We start from the raw sequence: 20,997 nt of genomic DNA, 5'->3' as shown, positions 1-20,997 counted from the left end.
TGAGCTCCAGTTTTTGTATTTGAATTCTTTTTATTCTTTTTGCTGCTTTCTGGTGTGGAGGCCCCACTGAAATAACTGTGCAAAAGCATGTTAATGAGTAGGTTTTTAGCTTATATAATGTTTGCACTGGTAACATGGTGCACAGTGTAAATATTAGTGATGAAGAGGTGACTCTGGAGACCATTATCTTAGGTGTCTTAGTATAAAACCTCATTATTTAGTTGAGATCAGTGGGATTACACTTACAAATCCATGTTCTGTTGTAAACATGAAATAAAAGAGAGACTAGAACTATTAAAACGATCCTAATAACAGGTTTTATTTTGTTCTGTGTGTTTTTTTTAACAAATATACTTTTGAGAAGAAAAAATAATTATCAATAAAGATAGAAATTATTTTACTTTGCATTTTTAGTTAGAGATGCAGTTCTCTGATCCTTTGTTTGAAATAACTAGCTCACAGGAAGTCCTTCTAATCGCACAACCGTGAACAGTTCAGCAAATTGTCAGATACTTCATTTTGGAAGAGTTGGCATAAAACCGTCAATTTACTAATTAGACTGGGCAGTCTGAAAGGAAAATTTCATCTCTAAGATACCACTCTAAATCAAACCAGTAGGTTCAATATTGCAAAGACTTAAAACGTGGTTAACTCTACTTCAGTATTATTTCTTGCATGAATAAAGCTATCCATGTACTTTATTGAATTAGCTAATGACCAAAGCAAATAATAACCAAAGATATGATGGATTCTTTCATGGGATGCATAGAATAAGCAGTTAACTACATTTCTCCCACTCCTACTTCACAAATCCCTTTAAAACTAATCCCAAGACCAATTTAGTAGTCTTTTCAATACTGTGCTCCCTGCTGTATGGAAGGTTCTATGTGAGAGTTGTTCCATGGTAAATGTGTTAGCTTTACCTGCAGTGAAGTGTGCAGTAGCAGACACTCTCTGCTACTCTGGTGTGCATGCAAAGTCATGTCATTCACAGTACTATTTATTAACATGTGAGATATAGGAGAGAAGAACTCCACTGCATTATTAAATTCCTGGTTGCCTCCTATGTCCTTGTATCCTGTCACCTGTGTCCTAGTCATCTAGTATCATTCTTAGCAGAAATGTAAAAAAGTTTTGGAACAAGAATTACTCTTTCTCCTCTAGAAATTGCTTTTGCAGGTCTGTTTAAATTGTGGGTAAGCTTTAATTACCTATTTGTGATAAGCTTTGTGGCTAAGCAGAGGATTTTGGTCATAAAGGTTGTCAGTCTGGCAGTTCTGACGTCCAATGGATTATCCAACTTAGTAAGTTTTTCAGGTGTTGTAAATAGAATATCTGTAAAAGGCTAGGAAGCACTTTGCAGCTAAATTAGTAGTAATCTCTTATAAATGCATTTTTGCCTTCTCTTGCTGGTGTTGGATGCTGCTAGGCTGTGTTTTGGACATTTGGAGAAATGCATATTGTGCTCACCTGGACACTCTTGTTCATAGAGTTAGGAACAAAATAATTATATGATATCTGAGCATTCAGCAGAGATCTAGCAAGTCTTATTAATGAAACAGTCTATTTGTATTCATAATTGTCAAGATGCAGAATCAGATTTGTTCTGCTTGGAAAAGACCTTTAAGATCATAGAGTTCAATCATTAATGTAACTCTACTGGGTCCAGTGCTAAACCATGTCCCTAAGCACCACATCTTTGTCTCTTAAACACCTCCAGGGATGGTGATTCAACTATCACCCTGGGCAGTCTGTTCTAGTGTTTAATAACCCTTTCAGTGAAGAAGTTTCTTCTAATGTCTAATTTAAATCTCCCCTGGAGCAACTTGAGACTTCCTCTTGTCCTGGTAATCAATGCTGAAATAAATATGGAGCTTTATATGAATTTTTCTGAAGTGAAATGAGATCTCCAATCTCTTCACTATTAGAAATGTCATGCAAATCTTTTTTTGCTGAGTCTCATTGAGTATCACTCACGTAGCTGCTAGATTTTTTCTTAGTAAGTGCTTCAAAAAATGATCAGATTGCTCTTATAAATTAAGCCTTTTAAGAATTTATAAAATGTGGATTAGTATATTTAAGTGTCTTGATTTTTCATCTCCATTACTGCACTAATAAAATAGGATGAGAGCTTTTAGGGTGTCATATCCATACTGTGCTCAGGAGAAATGATCTAGCATTCAGTAGTGCCAATCTAATGACAAGTGTGAAATGTGAAGAGCCCCATGTTCCGGGTTAGGAATACTGAATAAAACTATGAATGAGCTGGTTTACCAATAGTAACATGAGGCTTAATCAATATCAGTTTGCCTAGCCAATAAAAAGCTCTGGTTTTTCTTCCTTTATATGAATTCTAGACATTGCCCAATTAATTGAGGTTATATTGCCTACTGACTCTTCTCCAGTTTTATGCACCAGTTCTGAGATATTCATGAGCCTCTAGGATCTTACTGTCTGTAGTCATCTTGCAAGTCAGTTTGAGTTATTTTGGAGGTAGCATAAGAATACAAGTCTTGGAAGGTGCTAGATTTTTGTAAAGTAAACAGACTTCAGTCAGGTGGTGCTGAGGGAAGCAGCTGTGTTTTAGTAAAAATGTATGTGTTATAAAATTAATTTCCTAGGTTGAAGTGTTCATATTATGAAATCTAGCAAAAACTTGTGTTGAGAAGAGTGGAAGAAAACAAGAGCAAAAGGATTGCAACACCTCTGCTAATATGGGTTAGGTTTGTGACAATAGGTGGGAACTGTTGGTGTTCATGTATGTCACAATTTGACTCAGGATCAACAACAATGCTCCCAATCCCCTCTTCCTCCTACCTGGGTGGGGGAAGGAGAGAGAGAGAATAAGAGAGACTCCGGATTGAAAACTAAACTACACAGCTTTCATTAAACACTAATGATAAAATATATACAATGATATACGAATGTGTTCAGGAATATGCAAACTTCTGTTGCCTCCCCCCACCCCCAGCAACTCCCACACCATCTCTTTAGCTGTGAACAGTCTGAAAAGTCCCAGAGCTGCTGGCAAGAGCACAAAATGATGAGGGTCAGGAGAGCTTGAGCCTGGGGGTCAATGGTGATGGATGGATGGAGTCCTCCCTGGATGCCAGCCGTGGATGGAAGAAAAACGGAAGAAGAAACAGGAAGGAAGTTGTCTTCTGTGATATCTGACCTGTATCTGAGCTTACATAGATATATGGAATAGAGTATCTCTGGCCAATTTTGATGACTAATTAAGCCTCCTACAGGGGCGGTCATAGGTCTTCCCCCAGTAGTGCCTGAGCTGGGAGAGCAGACATGACCTTGGAGTCCTGGCAGTAACATGAACATTGCAGTGTTATCAGTAGAGAGCCTGGGGGTCAATGGTGATGGATGGATGGCGTCCTCCCTGGATACCAGCCGTGGATGGAAGAAAAACGGAAGAAGAAACAGGAAGGAAGTTGTCTTCTGTGATATCTGACCTGTATCTGAGCTTACGTAGATATATGGAATAGAGTATCTCTGGCCAATTTTGATGACTAAGCCTCCTACAGGGGCGGTCATAGGTCTTCCCCCAGTAGTGCCTGAGCTGGGAGAGCAGACATGACCTTGGAGTCCTGGCAGTAACATGAACATTGCAGTGTTATCAGTAGAAAAGCTCACTGGAGGGAAAAAAAAAAAAAAATTGCTAAAAGGAAAAGTGTCTTTATCCTGGTTCAAACTAGGACAACGTAATAATCATTGCCTCTGTTAAACTGCACCTGCATATGTATGTTTACTGTCAGAATATGTCTTGGTTTCTGCTGTCTTGGGGACAGAGCTACTCTTCTGTGCTGGCACTGGTAGCAGTGAATTGTGGTAGCTTGGAGTGGATACCCCTGTTAAAGAGTATCAAAAAGGAAATAAATTTTATGTAAGTAACACTTGCATTTTGGGGTGTTTTGTCTTAATGCCTTCAAACGCTAAAATCATGCTGAGAGGGCACCAGACAATGGTCTGTTCTTCTCATGTAGCCAAGTCAATAGCTATTTTGCAGAGGAGTCTGAGTGCTTGCATGGTTTGCATTAGATTTTGCACTTGTTCAATTACTTGTATGCTGATTTTCAATCCCTCTCAAGTACCTGGAATTATTTCTTACATTATTTTAAAAATCCTTCTGCATTAATACTTGTCCCTAGGTTGGGTCATTTGCTTAACATTTTAATGATTTATGTCTCTCATGTAGATATTAGCAGGTACAAAGATGTTTTTAATCATATTCTGCTGCATATTGTTCACTACCAGAGAATATAAAGCAGCGAAAATAAAAAGAATTAAATACATGGATTGTTTCCAGCCTTTTAAATGATTCAAATTCTTCAGTGAATCACTGGATTCTATTGTTAACCTCTATTTCTGACCTTTCCGTGGCTTCACAGGTCAACAGTTCTGTCAGCAACTGCATTTTGCGTGATTAGTCACCTGAGATCTCTAGATAGTGTTTCTGTTCTCAGAGATATATTTATATTTTTAAGCAGTTGTTGACCAAAATTCAGTTGTGGTTCTAAAATAAAAATCAGATCTTGGCTACTGGAAAATCAATGAGAGTTGTGTACTATCCACTGCACTGTGTACTGGTCCAATATATTGGTGGAATGTACACACGTTTCCAGTACCTTCCTCATACACCAAAAAACCATCTCAGGCTTCTTTGTTCTACATGTGCTGCATTGGAGCTTCAGTTCAAATTTAATATGCCATTGGCCAATTTTTTCCTGTTTTCCCCCTAAAAAGAGGGAACAACTGCCATACATACAAAGTATAAAATTTTCCATACTTGGTTATTTGGGAAATACTCAACTATGTTTGATGTGACTTTTTTTTAATTCAATGATGTACTGGTGTTCTTCCTGTTTCTCTCTTTATTCTGTCATTTTCCCATTCATACACTGGAAGAGTCTTCTCTGACACATCCGTGTTAATGCATAGCTTTCTCTGTGAGCCATTTGGCTGTGTACAAGAGGGACAGTTGCTTTAATATCACAATCAGAAGCCTTTGTTCTTCTCACAGTGTGTTCTTGATTAATGCAAAATAATAATTGCAAACAGTACAGCGTGTGGTGTTAGAACACCACAAGTGATTGGCTGGCCTGCAGTTTGACAGTCTTTTCTTAGATTCAAGAAAGAACGATATAAAAATTGCATTTGAAGTATCTTTCTTGCCAGAATTCCTAATTCTGTTTTGATACAATGATGGCAATGACATTCAGTAGTGCTGTCGCTAAGGAAATGCTAACATTTTGAATACTTATTGTTTTTCAAGGACATTTTTTTGTCTTTTTTGGGGGGTGTGGGGTGAAGGTGGAAAGCTAAAATTCAAGCACACTAAATCTTTTAGAAGTGTATTACATTATCAGTAATAATAACATATGACTGAAGCATACCAAGCACATATGGGAAAGAAAATGTTCCACTTCTTACAAATTTGGGAAGTGAGACATATAATTTTGCTCATTTTTTTTTGTTTGATTCAGATTTTATCTTTTGCTTTTCCTCCCCCCAAAACCACCTCACTGCCAGTCAGTCAGAAACCCAAGATATTTTGCCAATCCATGTTGGACTTTTCCTTCTGGATTAATTTGACCCTTAAGAATTCAATCTAATTCTTGCTTGAGCAAAGAGAAAATGCTGTTGACATAGAGCTTGGTCTGGTTAATGTTATCAAAGGAATTGAACGCATCTGGCTTTTTAATGGGGGTTATGCACATCATAAGAGTTAATGTAAGTAAGTGTTTTCTTATGAAGAAAAAATAGGATCTTGTTATAGTGTGAGTGAAGAATGGAGGATTTGCTGATGGTGTGTGACTGGGCTATTGGTTCCCTGCATGTATACTTTTAGCATGCCTGAAGTGGAAGATGGTATATTTTTACTTCAAACACGTGCTTCAAGCAAAAAAACTCATGCATGAGAAATGTGAGGAAATTCTTGCGGAGTGAGAGCACATGTTAGTTCACACTAGCTTTCCCTCATAGATAAGACCTTAAAAGTTGACCATAAAATTAATGTTATTGTTGTTAGTATTAATAAAAAAGATATTGCTGTGTTAAGCATATTTGGACTTGATCCAGTGCTAGTTGTAGTAGCTGAGTTTCAAAGGCAAAAAATAGTCAATATTTCATTAATTCCTTTCTCTTCTGGTTTCTTTAAGGATGCTTTCTTGATTATATTTTGTGAATCAGCTGCTTGTGTCTGAAGTACTATACAACCACGGCATACTCAATATAGTAACACTGTTTGAAATCCATTTTAAATAGGCACTTTTCTAGAATCTCTCTCAGCCTTATAAATGGCCCTATTCATGTCTTGTTTCTTGCTTAAGAATTTGTCTTACATTTATGGACCCAGATCTGCAAGCTGCAGAGTACTTGGGAAGTTTTCTCTCAAATAACTTCAATGATGTTAAAGGACTAATTCCTCTAACATGTTTAGCTTGAAATGTTTTGTTTTTATAAAATTAAGGTAATTAGTTTATACCATGTACCCGTGGAACTGCTCCTACAAGACAGTTTTAAATTACCTTAGGATGCAGCAATCTTGTCACAATTTTTTGTGTGTATTGTTGCTTCAGGAGTCTCATTTTAATCATGCTAGTATGAAGTAACAGCAAGATTTATTGTTGATGTTATTATCAGACTAGGAAAAAAGTGGTTGTGCTTGGGATTTTGGTGGGTTTTGATGGGTGGTTTGCAATTTTTTAGTGGGGTGTTTTCTAGTTGGGTTTTTGCTTGTTCCCCCCTGTTCCCTCCCAACCCCCGAGTTTTATGAAGCACACTTGCTTCTTATTTCTCATCCTTTCTTTCTAATGTCCTCTTCCCTAGTGTAAATTATTTAAGCATTATCCAAATATAGACAAACCTACTGAATTCCTCTAAATCAGAAAAATAAATGTTCTAATGAATGCATACTAATCAATCTGAATAGTAAAGAAGTGGGATAGATGTTAAGGAAATTTTAACTTAGTCTTATTTGTCTTTAAGTCAGTGAGTTACATACTGTCCTTAGGGAGTGGAATTCTAAGCTTTAAAAGAAAAAACAAAACAACAACATAAGACTCCCATTAACAGCCACTTAACCAGATGATGATAGTATGTTAGACTGCTGGGGAAAATCAGAATCTTGAAAGTGATAATGGGATATTTAAATTGCTTTCATGTAAATTAGGTAAGTACCATGTCAAACTGTGATCTCAGGAGTAAACCTTCAGATCCTGTGTAGTTATGTTGTGGAAAAGTTGATCAAAGAACCTGCAAGAGAGGGTAATGTAGAGGACCTGGTTTACAATGAAGTTCTAACAAAGACCTGTTGGTTAACAATGTCCGTAAGATTAGATTTAAGGACGTGCCTTTCAGAAAAATGGATATAATTAGTTATGATAAATTCTCAAACCCTCACAGCCAAGAAATAATAAAATTAAAAAAAAAATAAAAATGCAAGCACCTTAAATATAAGAATGCAAGTAGGCAAGCAAAAAAAAAAAAGGTTGTAACTTGTAAACAGCAGAAAAACTGTTACTGAATCCTTTTAAAGTTTAACAGGAGCAAAGAGTGTACAGGTCCACTAGGTGACTGTTGTGTAAAAAGACACACTTGGAGAGGATAAGGTTTAGTATGGAGGAACCTGGGATGCACCTAGTAGAAGCCCTTCTGTGAAACTTAGGATGCACACTTCATCTGCTAGTGAAGTGGTAGATGGAATTCAATATATTTTAATTTAAATTGATGTACACTGGAAAAATAAAACCAAATTTTATATATACATGATGGATTTTGAAATAACTGGTACCTTCAGGAAGTAGATCTATAAGCTATGAAAGATAATTGCACCCAAATGCTACCTCAGTGCTTAGTAACTGTCAGCAACGTAAATAATTATTTAGGAAAGAAAAATTCAAAAGCACTATCTTCCCATTCACTACTCCAGCACATAAGTAAGTCTTGTATCCTGTGTGATGTTTCTCATATTTTAAAAAGACAGAGTAGAAATGGAAGAGCTACCAAGAGAGTAAGAAGTTTATCAGAGATAAGGAACAGCATCCATATGATGAATGGCCAGGTAGATTATGTTTCTTCCTGGAAAGTACAGTGAGATGTGTGTTACAGATTTGCACAGCCTTTGGTAGTATGGGAAAAAAATAAATGGGGAGCATCAAATATAACTTTCAACTAAAAAACAATTAAAAGGAGATGGTTCTTTACATAACTCCTGAAGGAGGATCTGCTGTTCTTGCAAAATCTCAAGAATGCTAAAGCTTCCTAAGAGGTCAAAATTCACTGGAATATTTGGGTGGGGAACTTAGTTTTTTTAAATGTATTAATTAAAGATAGGGTGGGGTTTTTTCCCCCCCCACAATTTCAAGTAAAGTTTAATTCCTAACTACACTATACAGCGGCTATTTGACTCTCAGAGAGTCAAATATACCAGTAGTCACCCCTGTGTCTGCCTGCAGTACAATTTACGTATGTTCAAACTTTTTTTTAACCTGTCTGAAATGCCAGCGCTTCAGCTGTGACAGTACAGAGCAAAGCTATTTTAGTCAACTTTTCATATAGACTGGATCAACCTTTTACAGCCATGTTCTTATTATTAAGTTCAGTATTTTAAAACTATCTCAACTGTGTATGCACTATGCTTAAGAAATGCCTCTACAGAAGTAAAAAGGAGGTGGATCTAGATGTGGTACTGGATTACTTTGTAATCTAACTGTACTTTAAGTAGGCACAATTTTAAATAATGCAGTTTAATTTTGACTGATATAATTTCTCTTTGGGGTAAATATTTCCTTTTATTCCTGTGTAATGATGCTGTCCAAAACACTGACTAATCCCAACAGAAAATATCTTAATTATGGTTACTTTCTTATTTGTTTATTTCTGCTATGTATATGGATATCTGTAAGCTTCATGGCTGTTTCTCAGATTGATTTTTACTGTCCATGAATTAAATACTAACTGCATTTGAGATTAATACTAAAAGAAAAATTGCTGTAATGTAATCTTTTTTTGCGCTGGGAAATATTTTTATAAATGTTTCTATATATGCCATATATATAAATATTCTTCTTTGATTGATCATCCTGTTAGCCACAGTATTTTGCATCTGTGAAATATTAATAGCACTGACTTGTAACTGTGATTCTTGTAATTCTTTTTGTGGCTTGTGATTCTGAAATCTTTAAATTTACTCTGGCTTTTGTAGTGCACTCATAAATGAACTGTTTATAGTAAAAAAAATCCTAGCAAATTCTGCTAAGGATTTCCTATCCATTTTCTTTCTGGGTTTTTTTTGCTTTTGTGGTATCACAGAATTGTCAGAGTTGGAAGGGACCTCTAGAGATCACCTAGACCAACTCCCTCACTAAAGCAGGATTGCCACATTACTCAGGCCTGCATCTAGGCAGGTCTTGAATATCTCTGGAGAAGGGGACTCCACAACCGCCCTGGGCAGCCTGTCCCAGTGCTTTGTCATCCTCACTGTAAGGAGGTTTTCTGTTCATATTCTAAATGGAACTTCCTATGTTCCAGCTTGTGCCTGTTGCCCCTCGTCCTGTCACTGGGATCTAGTGAAAAGAGTCTGGCTCCATCCTCCTTGCACCCACCCTATAGACACTTAAAGGCATTATTAAGGTCTCCCCTCAACCTTCTCATCTCCAGGCTAAAGAGTCCCAGCTCTCTCAGCCTTTCCTCAAAAGGGAGATGCTCCAATCCCCCAATCATTTTTGTTGCCCTCTGCTGAACTCTCTAGTGGTTCCCTGTCTCTCTTGAACTGGGGAGCCCAGTTTTGGTTTTGCTTTTTTTATTAGTGATGACTGACAAATCTTGAAGCTAACTTAAACGTCCACAAATCTACTAACAATACTTCCTTCACATTTTTATTACATTGTATTATACTTAGGTAAAATTTTTATCTGATGACAAAAGGTTTGATTTGTTCGCAGCAAACATTATCAGAATTCCCATTAGCAGTCCATGAAAACAGATTTCAGTGAATTTAAAGCTATTTAATACTTAAAAAACAAAATACAGAAAAGCTGCCTAGCCTAGACTGTGTAACGCTCCAGTCTTTCTAATTGTGATTTTCTACTTCCACCTGTTGTGTGTTTTCTTTTTTTCTTCGTAGTCAGCTTCAGCCCAAGGTGTAAATAGTGTTGAATGAGAAGATGGGTCTTTATAACTTTATAATCATGGTTGAGTCAGTCCCTGTCTTAAGCTGAGGAAATGTGTGTACTGTTTACAGCATTGACCTCAGGATGGAAGGGCTGTTTGTCTTGTCATTTACTGAGGTTCCTGGGGATAGGAAGAGAAGCAAAAAAAATGTTTACCTATTACTTAGATTAAAACTTTTATATGCTTTGATTTTCTTTGAAGGGTCCATCTTGCTGGGATGATGTGCTGATTCCCAATAGGATAAGTGGTGTTTGCCAGTCCCAAAGGTGCAATGGAAACTTAGCGGTAAGATTTTTGTCATGTTTCTTCAAGCACTGTGGCACTTACAAGAATAACTGTTTGTAGCAATTCTAACCACATTAGGATTGCAGAAATGAAGGTAAATTGACATGTATGGTATGCTTAAAATGAGCTACTCAGCATCAGATATTTCCAATGATTAGCAAAAAGAAGGAACTTGGTAAGTTGCTGCTTGGAATGGAGGAGGATTAAATCACTTTGTCATCTTTTTCATGGAAGAACTCTTAGATATTCAAGTATACATACATTAAATGCAGAATGTAATACTTAAGTGTTTATATCAATGCATGTTTTATAGTTATATTGTATATGTCAATGCCCTGAAAACTTCAAATTTCTGTTATCTTGCATGTCAGATTTTCAGGCTTTGTCCACAGGAGCAGATTCTTCATAGTATTAATTACTTTACGATCTGTTCTCCCATGTGCTCTTCATTGTGTTTTTTCTTCAAGCATTTCTCAAAATGACATCAATGAGAAACCTGAGTAAGAAGCAGCACAGACATCTCAAAAACTTAAAAACAAAGACTTTTCAAAACATTATTTGTGCATACATTTATACTTTAACTTTTCATACTACTGTCTGTTCAATATTACTTAAACACTAAAGAGAGCTGAGGGGTACTTCCTTCTCAGGGGAAGGCTTAATCTGAGGTGGTTTTTTTGGACACAGCTTTTTAAGCCAAACACTAAAATTTTAAATATGAAAGGATTCTATTAATCAAAGATTGTCAGATAGGGACAATGTAAATGCCTTTCTTGAGGCACTCTCCTGCTCTGGTGCAGTCTTCTTGCTGTCTTCCCTGGCAAGATAGCTGTGAAGTGGAACATACATGAGCTTCCATAAATGTCTCCTGCTTAGCCAGAAATGGGATCAGGAACTATTTTATCTAAATTTAGACAGCAAATGAGTATTTTAACACATGGGATTTATGGTTGTCTCCATGCACAGCCAACAGAAACTGAGGTCTTGCAGAATTTGGCCTTCTCCTCAGTGTGCTCCTTGTAGTAGTAATTCCACAATTTCTTCTAAAGTGGAACTTGTTATACGTGCTGTTCTCTCAGAAGTGCTGCGCTCTGTTAGGTGTGTAAAAAGAAAGCACCACTTTGGCTTTGGGCAGACTGGCTGTAGTCTACCTGTTGTTACACTATGGGAACTATTCTTGTTTTTAGAGGGTGTCTCAGGATTAAACAAATGACAATAGTGCTCTCTCTGTCCCCTCCCCCTTCCATGAAGATAGGGAAAGGAGGGAGAGAATAAGGAGAGAGGCTTCCGAATTGAAAACTAAATGAGACAGCTTTAATGAAATACAATAAAAGAAAATATGTACAAATACATACAAATATGTAAAGGAATGTGCAAAACCTTATTGCCTTCCCCTAGCCCCCTCTGTATTCCCCTGAGCTGCAGACAGTCTCAAGAAGGTCCTGGACAGAGCAGACAGGAGCTGAGGGTAGAGATACTATCAGAAATAATACATTCTCTCTGAACTTCTATAGCTCCAAAAGGATGAAGTTGTTGTTGATGCTTATGTTACTGCAATTGTGGAACACTGAAATGATATATTACAAACTTAAAATATATTCATTAGAAAATGGAAAAGTTTACTTTAGTTGGTTCACACTCACATTTTAAATAAGGATCAAGTCGGAGTATTTCAAGCTGTTTTGAAAGCCAGGACTAGAAACTAAATGAGGTGGAACTTTGTGCTTTGGTAGCTGTCTTTCAGCCAGAAGTGTGGTGTGTAGTTGTGCAGGTAGACACTTGGTCTAGAGAAATGATGGAATGCACTAGCAGTGCTTCAGGCTCTGGATTTTCACATGTATTTGTTTGCTTTTTTCCCAAGTTCTTTTCCTTGTAATTCTCTATATGCTTTGAAAAGGGCAATGCAAAGGCTATGGAAACAGGTGTGGTTCCCTGAAATTCCAGATAGTGCTATCACATGAGCGTGATTTAGTTAGAGCTGGAGTAGCTTGAACTGATTTTTTTAATATTTAGATAGCCAAAGGTTACTCTGCTCAATGCAGAGCAGCACCATATTTCAAGCTTTACAGACCTGTAAAAGTGTATGAAGACTTTACTGATAGTTAAGGTGAATTAGTAAGTTACAAACTGCTCTTTATATCCTGAAGAAATCTCACCTGTATATCTGGATTCCTTTTTGTATTGTGCCTGAAAAGTGTCAGAAGGCTTGTTGTAGACAAAGGGATATGAAATTTTATTCTATGAATGAAGAGCTGTTTTTCACCTCATATAGGAATGTGCATGTAGTTTCACTGTCACAAAATGGTGAAGAACTGAAGTATTAGTTTCCCATGTTGTTACTGGCTTCATTGTTTTTCTTTATGATTTTTTTTTTTTTTCAAAAATAAGATTCTTTAAAGGAGGAAGTGGTTGTTTCAGCCGGTGTGTTCTTAGATTAGAAACTTTCCCAAGCAGCTGCATAACTGAAGAGCAAAGATTACTGCTGTGTTTAAAGAAAGGAGACTAATGAGCAAGCTCCTACTCCACTTCTTTAAAAAGACAAAAATGAACTGAATCTTTTCATTAACCCAATTCTCGTATTCAGTGCAAAGATGATCCAGTGATGTATTTGAAGTAACGATTCAAAATTTTCCAATATTAATATTTGTAAGACTTTGAAATAACCTTAGAATTGTTCTGTATAATTATTTTGTCCAAATCAATTACTAAATCGTGATAATGAGATCACAGATAATTTTCCAAAATAAAAAGAAAATACAGCTTTGCAAAATATAGTATTAGTGATGTAGAATTTATCTTAAGTAGTATGTACCATACCACAGAGTTAAAATTACAGTGCTGCTTTTCTTGGAGCATTCTAAATTATCAGTTCCAGTAACTCATGGAAATGGACCAGTTGCAAGCTTGAGTGAGTGCTATTAGAACTATCTTTGCTTTGGGTTTTGTTTTCAATGTAATGGTAGTAATTGGAACATATGTTTTCTGCTGAATAAATCAGCTCTTGTGTGTAGCTGAACAAAAATTATAGATACTGTACTTCAAATAAAATTTTAGCTGCTATTTTGTTTACAGTCTTTTTAAAAGTATTTCTGATATGATTTTGATAGATTTGTTTGTTCTTACAAGTAAATTGAATGCATTTTATACTAAATTCTATTCAGTCAGTAAATACCTTTACTTATTCAAATAAAATATTACTGAATAAGTGTTCTTATTAAGCTCAGACTTATGCAGGTTTCTACAATACATAGAGAATATTTTTTATTATCCAATGAAGTGAATCGCTGATTGTGAAGAGGACTTTTCTGCTTCTATGTATACAAATGCTATGACATTTTTTTCTCTTCATAGACTTGAGCTATTCAAAAGTGGCTCCTGCTATTTAAATGTCATCAAGTCACATAAATAATATAGCTCTTTTCATAGATAAGCAGAGACAGAGCTGTAACACCACTGTAAACCACTGAAGTAGTGATTTAGTAGAAATCTGTTCCACATTAGTCCCACATTCAAGGGAATGTGTGTCAGTTTCTGAAAGACATTGCTGTATCTCTAGGGCAAAATATAGGCCAAATTGTTTTTGACTTTAGAAACTTATGGAGGAAGTATTAATGTTTTGTATGTGTTCTTGAGATCCTTGCTTGATATTCAGAAAGAATTGCTGTAGACTTCGAACTCTCGGAAACAATAATGGAAGGGTCAAACAGAATCACTGGTCAGATATGGTTGAAGTCATTGTAAATAAAGAAGTATAATAAGTATTTTAATGGAAATACATCATGTACTTTTATCCTATATCCTAGTGTTGTGCATCTCACTAATTTTATCTTGGACTTTTAACTGCTGAAGAAGACTGCATCAACTGTCCATCATCATGGTAACTTAAGAGCATTTTTATATCTTCTCCAGTCTCCAAAACTGTTTTCAGCAAAGTGTTTCTAGGAGAAGCGACTGGAGCTCTGAACTCTAAGAAGCATCTCTAAGCATTGAGTTTCCTTAAATATCAGTATGCCCTTCTAATCATGCTCTGAAGCAATCTCCTGTGTCCAGAGTAGACTTGTTTTCCAGTTTGGTTATTTACCTGTTTTTCTCCATATTTTTTTCCTTTTTTTTTTGTTTGTTACTTTTATACAGTCATTATACATTATTTCTAACAGTCACAGTACACTGTACAGTATTCCACTGTGTGTTTGTGTCAGTTTGCAATAGGAAGCATGTTCTATTCCTTCGTGATGTAATTGCTCTTGTTACTTTTCCACATTGCTCCTGTGTAGTTTGAATCTTGCAATTTTATTATATTCTAGTACAATTTTTCTGTCCAGCTTTAGCTTGTCTAGCTTCAGTTTCTATCTGTTGCCCTTCATTATTAACAGCCTTCTGTTCCTTCATGTTGATTTCTATAGACTAAAGTTCAGATATATCTTTTTCTTGAATGTTCTGAGAGGTAATTAAAACTCAATTTCCAGTCAATAATTTTCTCAGTTATCTGTTGCATTCTTACCAGTTTTCAACACTTTTAATAAATTTCATAAATTTCATACATCAGAACCAGGTACAGTTATAACAATGATACCACCAGTGCCAACTACAGAGATTATACAATCTGTTGATATTCAGCAGTTTGATTAGGTAATTGAGTGATAATGACATTGTAAGCATTCCAACTCAGGTGATCACCCCCCCCAAACTGCAGTAATTTCAAATTACTGCCTCCCTGGATAGTCTTTCCTCTTCTGTGCATGGCCCTTTGAAGTGTGATTCAATATCTGGCTATTTGAAAATGCATATTATGTACTTGATCTCAGCTGAGTGAGCTGTTCACATAGCTTTGTGAGTGACTCCTACTTTTCATTATTTTCCACTCCCTCAGATTTTGTGCCATCTGAAAAATTTGAGTGATTACTTTATTCTTTCTTCCAGATCATTACAAACATTTTGAATAGCATAGGGCTAGGAGATGTTCACTGCAAGACCACCTTGATAAACAGATATTGATGGTTCACTGTGGGAAGCTACATTTTGAATCATATCAGATAAATTCATCTAACATTGATCTCTTTGTGTTCTAGTTTCTTAATCAAAATGTCAGTGCCGTATCAGATGCCGCAAACAAATCTGAGTAAATAGCAACATTGCTATTACGTTGTTTCACTGAATTTGTAATCTCATAAAAATGTTAGGTTAGTTCGATAGTGCCTAGTTACCATAAATCCTTGTTGATTGACATTAATTATACATACTTTTAAAATAATAAAATACCATATAAACCATTTACTCTGTCCAGGGCTTGGGTCAGGCTTACATGCCTAGAATTACCTAGAGTACATTATAAAAATCTGCCCTAAACTATGACGTGATGGAGTTCTGTTCCTGTGAAGCTCTCTATTTTAAATAATCTCTACATGTGGGTGTTTTTTTATTGCCACCAATGCATTTTTGAAGGAGGAGTGAAGAGGGGGAACAGCACTGAATCAGAGTCACAGAATCATCATGGTTGGAAAACAGCACCTGTATGACTTTGGAATAACCTACAAAGAGGCTATAATTACATTATGGTAATGTTTTATATGTTTAAACTAATGTACTTAATAGCAATTACAGATGGAAAATGCTGAATTCAGACACTTGATTAGTAAAGAGAGAAACAAGGCAGTTTACTTTTCTAGTACTTAAAGATCTTGAATAAGTTTTGTTGTTCTTTGGATTGTGGTTGCAAATTTAACTCTACATTTCTTCTCAGTTACTTCTTTAGGAAACTATAATTATTTTTTTATTTTTTTTTTACAGATATTCTCAAAGTAACCTCATTCTGCAGTAGATCAATTTTTCCTTCATAAGGAAATTTTTTCAGTGCAGAAAAATCAATGATAGGTGAAAAACTGAATTACAAAATATATCTAATTCTGTACAAGGACAAAACAGCTAAATTATTTATCATGAAAATAAAAGTTAAAGCTCTTAAAATGAAGACTTATCCTCATTTAATGTAAATAAAAACCAAAAAAAGTAAATACTTATTCACTCTTTTGCAGTGTAGAAATACATTTCCACAGTATATTGGACATTTCTAATGGGCCACAGATGGTGTCTTCATCAAAATCCACTACCAGGAAACATAAAAAGTATTATTTAGAACAGTTTCTTTTATATATTTTTTTTCCTTTTCTTGAGCTTTTTTCAACCAATGCATTTTTTTGGCAGCATAAAAATCTTAAAACTGAGATCAGGCTGGGTCTTTGGAACTGTTCGTTGGTTTTCTCATCTCACCAAGTGTGTAAAGAGTTGCTTATACTCTTTGTGAGCTGAAGCTTGTGTAGACATTCTGGCAAACCCAGAGGAACTCATTCGTTTATACTGTGTAAATGGTCTCAGGAAATTTAGCTTATATTGCACTTATTGCTACCACCATTTCTATTTATATCTGGGGAAATGTCACAATTTTGTAAAATATCAAACTGAAGATTATAAGACTTTCTTCAAACAAATCCTCTACTCTTTTGATACTCTCCTTCATTTGGTAACATTGCCACTGGAAAAAAAGGGGGAAAGAAATCCTTTGTTGCTCGTTATTTTGCATTTGTGGTTCAGTTCCAGAAAACCTTATATTGGAAACATGTGCATTAAGCATGCTTTCAGAGAAGATTTTTTTACAGTTTTTTATTCTTATGTGAGCAATTCCTTTACATGATGGTGCTGAACTGCTAGGTCTTCCTGGTCCTTCAAAATTGCCCCTTAACATCAAACAGTTGTTTTGTTCAAAACCTCACATATCCCTCAGTGATTGAGTTCCTGAGAAATTCTTCAGATAGTGTAGATGCTTCATTATTTGATGAGAGGCATTTTCAGGCAAGTTGAAGATCTGTCCTACAACAGGAATCAGTAAGTTTTGGCAAGACTGATAGATTATATTAACAAATCAACAGCTTTTCCTCAAATGTAGTGCCCCTGGATTCACTGAAAAAGCAGTTGATATTTTATCAATTATCATTTTCATATTCTCCTTGAGACTGTCAGTATCAAGGGTCTGATGTTATGGAAAGTGAGCAGAGCATAACTTGTGTTCATCTGCCTGGATCCTAGATCATTCACAGCTCCTGTAATAATTACATTGACTGTGCTGAAGGGTAGATTGTATTTGCAAACCAAAACTGAGTGTAAAATTGTCTTTAATGTTTTTGAAGATATTTTATATCTAGAAATGTCTGAAAAACAAGTTGATTATATACTGCAGCAAGGAACTCATTCTGTCCTCATGCTGTGTTGGCTGTCATAACAACACTGTGAGATCATAACATCCCTATTTTGGCCTGATACAGTGTTCTTTTTCAGTTATTGTGATGTTCAAAACAACCACAGAGAGATTCCTTGTTTCACAGTAGATAATTAAACTGCAGAACTCTTTAGTGTGATACATGATCAAAGCTGTAATGTGCTAAAAAAGTGACAAATTAATGGAAGAAAAATCTGAGAAATATTAAATGTGATGTTACTACTTGTGTTTTAGGAAGTCTCTGAGCAACAAGCTATTGGACCTGAGCATATTCTAGGCATATACCATTTTAGGTTTGGTGGTTTTGGGAGGGTTTTTTTTGTGATTTTGGGTTTATTTTGGTTTGTTGGTTTGTTTTGGTTTTTTGTGTGTTTTTGTGGGTTTTTATTTGGTTTTGTTTTGGTGGTGTTTTTTTTAGCACACATTCTAGGCATCTACTGTGAACTTCCTGTTAGATACAAGGTATTAGGCTGGATGGACTGCTATGTCATCTAGTGTGGTGAAATAACCAGATGTTACTGGAACAGGTTTCCTAAACAAGCAAGATATCATCAGGCTGAGATATAGAGGATAAATATGACCGGTAGATTTGTCACAATCTATATGGAGGCTTATTTTTTTTCAATTTACACTCTATTTATTGAGTCTTAGTTACACCTAGCATGCTTACAAAAGGAAGGGGAATCCAAATTTAGTGTATTGTATTCCTTTGACAGGGAAGAGTGTGGGAAGAAGGGGTGTGACTTACTGGCATGTGTTACTGCCATAATGCCTGGAGCCAAGTACTGAGAGCAGCATTAGTGACTCTCTGTTTTATGTTGCCCAAGAAGTCACTTCCACATATTATTTGGAAGTGATTATACCATTCATGTATTTGATCTGTTAGAATTTTAGAAAACATACAGGTGTTCAGGGACCTAAGCAAACTGGAAAATTTAACCCTATGTATGAAATGCTGTTATATTAAAATCAGAGAATCAAACTCAAAATGAAAACAGTAGAATTGGTTCCAAACATAACATAGTTCCTTTGACAGGGAAGAGTGTGGGAAGAAGGGGTGTGACTTACTGGCATGTGTTACTGCCATAATGCCTGGAGCCAAGTACTGAGAGCAGCATTAGTGACTCTCTGTTTTATGTTGCCCAAGAAGTCACTTCCACATATTATTTGGAAGTGATTATACCATTCATGTATTTGATCTGTTAGAATTTTAGAAAACATACAGGTGTTCAGGGACCTAAGCAAACTGGAAAATTTTAACCCTATGTATGAAATGCTGTTATATTAAAATCAGAGAATCAAACTCAAGATGATACAGTAGAATTGGTTCCAAACCATAACATAGTACTTGCTCTGTCACTTTTTTCAGAGGTCAGACCCACATTTTCTTTCAAATGCAGCTTGTTTGATACATATTTTTGCATGCATTGTGGCAACATGTCTAATGTGTACAGCTTTTTGTAATTCAATGAATTTCAGCAACTTTCATTGAATCCTTTGTTGCTCACTGCATATGACACAAACAATATGCTACTGTCTGCAGCTGTTGCAAATGCATTACTAGTGATTGAGACTTTGGATTTTCCCTCAAGCATGCAACATGTCCTTGCAATCATCTATCAGCAATCAAACTAGATTAAGGTAATTTTGTTTGGGTACAGTATGGTTATAGGTGACTTTCCTCAAATGTCAGGCGGCATTTATATGGAAGAGCAAAATTTCTTCATTCACATCTGGCAAGTACTGCTATTGCCTGTTTAATAACTGTCTCATTTTGAAGGCTTACACATTATGTAATAGAATCTGTTAGATCTAAAAGCTGCTATGAAATTGACTTTGCTGTAAAATCTGTTTCCCACCTACAGTTTCCATGCTCATCGTCCTGGTCCAAGATTTCAAATGTGAAGGTATTAGGTTTTGATTAACAATTTTCAACTCTATTTTTTGGTCCAGCTTATTTCTAAGAGATCATGCATGTAACTGATTTGGGATGAGTTTGTAAACTGTGTCTTCTGCTTCTGTGCAGGCAGATCATGGAATAAGCTCATTTTTGCAAATCAGAACTAAATTTAAAATAAGCATGCACTGTTTATTGGATGTGGTGGTGTGAGATGGTGTGATCAGTGACATCACCTGTGAACTTCTCTCACCAGGGGCTGCAAGTTAATTAGTGTAGAAAATCCTGTTAAAAATTATGGGCTCGGTTTCTCAAGGTTCATGCTAATGCAGTGGGTAGTTCTTGAATTACTGCTATCAGAAATGTCTGGATTCTCACAGTAGTGTAGCTAGGCAGGGGCAGGCAAATGTGGTTGTCTTTAGTATACAATATGGATTTCTGACTCAGAGAGGTCATTTATAAGCAAAACTTCAGTTTTAAGTCTAGAAAGCTTGAATTGTCCTAACAAATGTCCTTATGATTGTTTTTGCTGTAACAGCCCAACTCAGGAAGAGAGAGTATATACCTGGCTTCAAATATACAGTCTGCTGAAGTTAACATTGCTCTATGCCTTTAATGTCCCAATGGGACATTAATTTGAATGCCTGTTAATTAACTGTATAAATACATAAAAATGGCTCTTAGTATCATTAGAAATACTCAATATTTTGACCTGTTTGCTGGGAGGATGCTTGAAAGTAAAGTATTTCCCTTGCTTTAGCACAATGGATTGTTAGAAACATATGATTAAAAAAAAAAAACTAACAACCTATTAAGAGCATGTTGTCCACAGACTGGTTTTCACATTGCAGCAGTTCTGTATTGGGTTTGCACAGTAAATTTGTGGTAGTGAGGGGTGCTACAGAAGTGCCTTTTGTGAGAAGCTGCTAGAATCTTTGCCCCTGTCTGATAGAGCCAATGCCAGTTGGCTCCAAGATGGGCCTGCTGCTGGCCAAGGCTGAACCCATCAGCAATGGTGGTATAACCTCTGTGATAACATAGTTAAGAAAGGGTGGTGGGCAGAAAGTGTGCAACAGCAATTGCAGCTTGGGAGAAGAGTGAGAATGTGTGAGATAAAACAGCTTGGCAGACACGAAGGTCAGTGAAGAAGAAAAGGGATCAGTTAACAAAGAATTGTGGAAAGGACTCATGCTGGAGAAGTTCATGGAGGATTGTCTCCTATGGGGGGAGCCCCACATTGGAGCAGGAGAAAAGCATGAGGAATCTTGCCTCTGAGAAGGAAAGAGCAACAGCGACATGTGATGAACTGACCCCAACCCTCATTCCCTGGCACCACTGACAGGTGAGGAGGTAGAGAATT

General features: G+C 36.2%; 1 protein-coding gene across 1 annotated transcript in view; it reads left to right on the top strand.

Annotated features, from left to right (window-relative positions):
* Window positions 1-20,997, top strand: part of PARK2 (parkin RBR E3 ubiquitin protein ligase) — a 555,014-nt gene that overhangs the window by 168,432 nt on the left and 365,585 nt on the right. The window contains exon 5 of the mRNA XM_010000025.1: window positions 10,387-10,470. Within this exon, the coding sequence (XP_009998327.1) occupies window positions 10,387-10,470 (84 nt within the window). The remainder of the gene's footprint in view (window positions 1-10,386; window positions 10,471-20,997) is intronic.

The sequence above is a fragment of the Chaetura pelagica genome, unplaced genomic scaffold (genome assembly GCF_000747805.2).
Source record: "Chaetura pelagica isolate M959 unplaced genomic scaffold, ChaPel_1.0 scaffold135, whole genome shotgun sequence".
Lineage (NCBI taxonomy): Eukaryota > Metazoa > Chordata > Aves > Apodiformes > Apodidae > Chaetura > Chaetura pelagica.
Note: the sequence above shows the minus strand (reverse complement) of the source record. Positions and strands in the feature narration are given on the sequence as shown.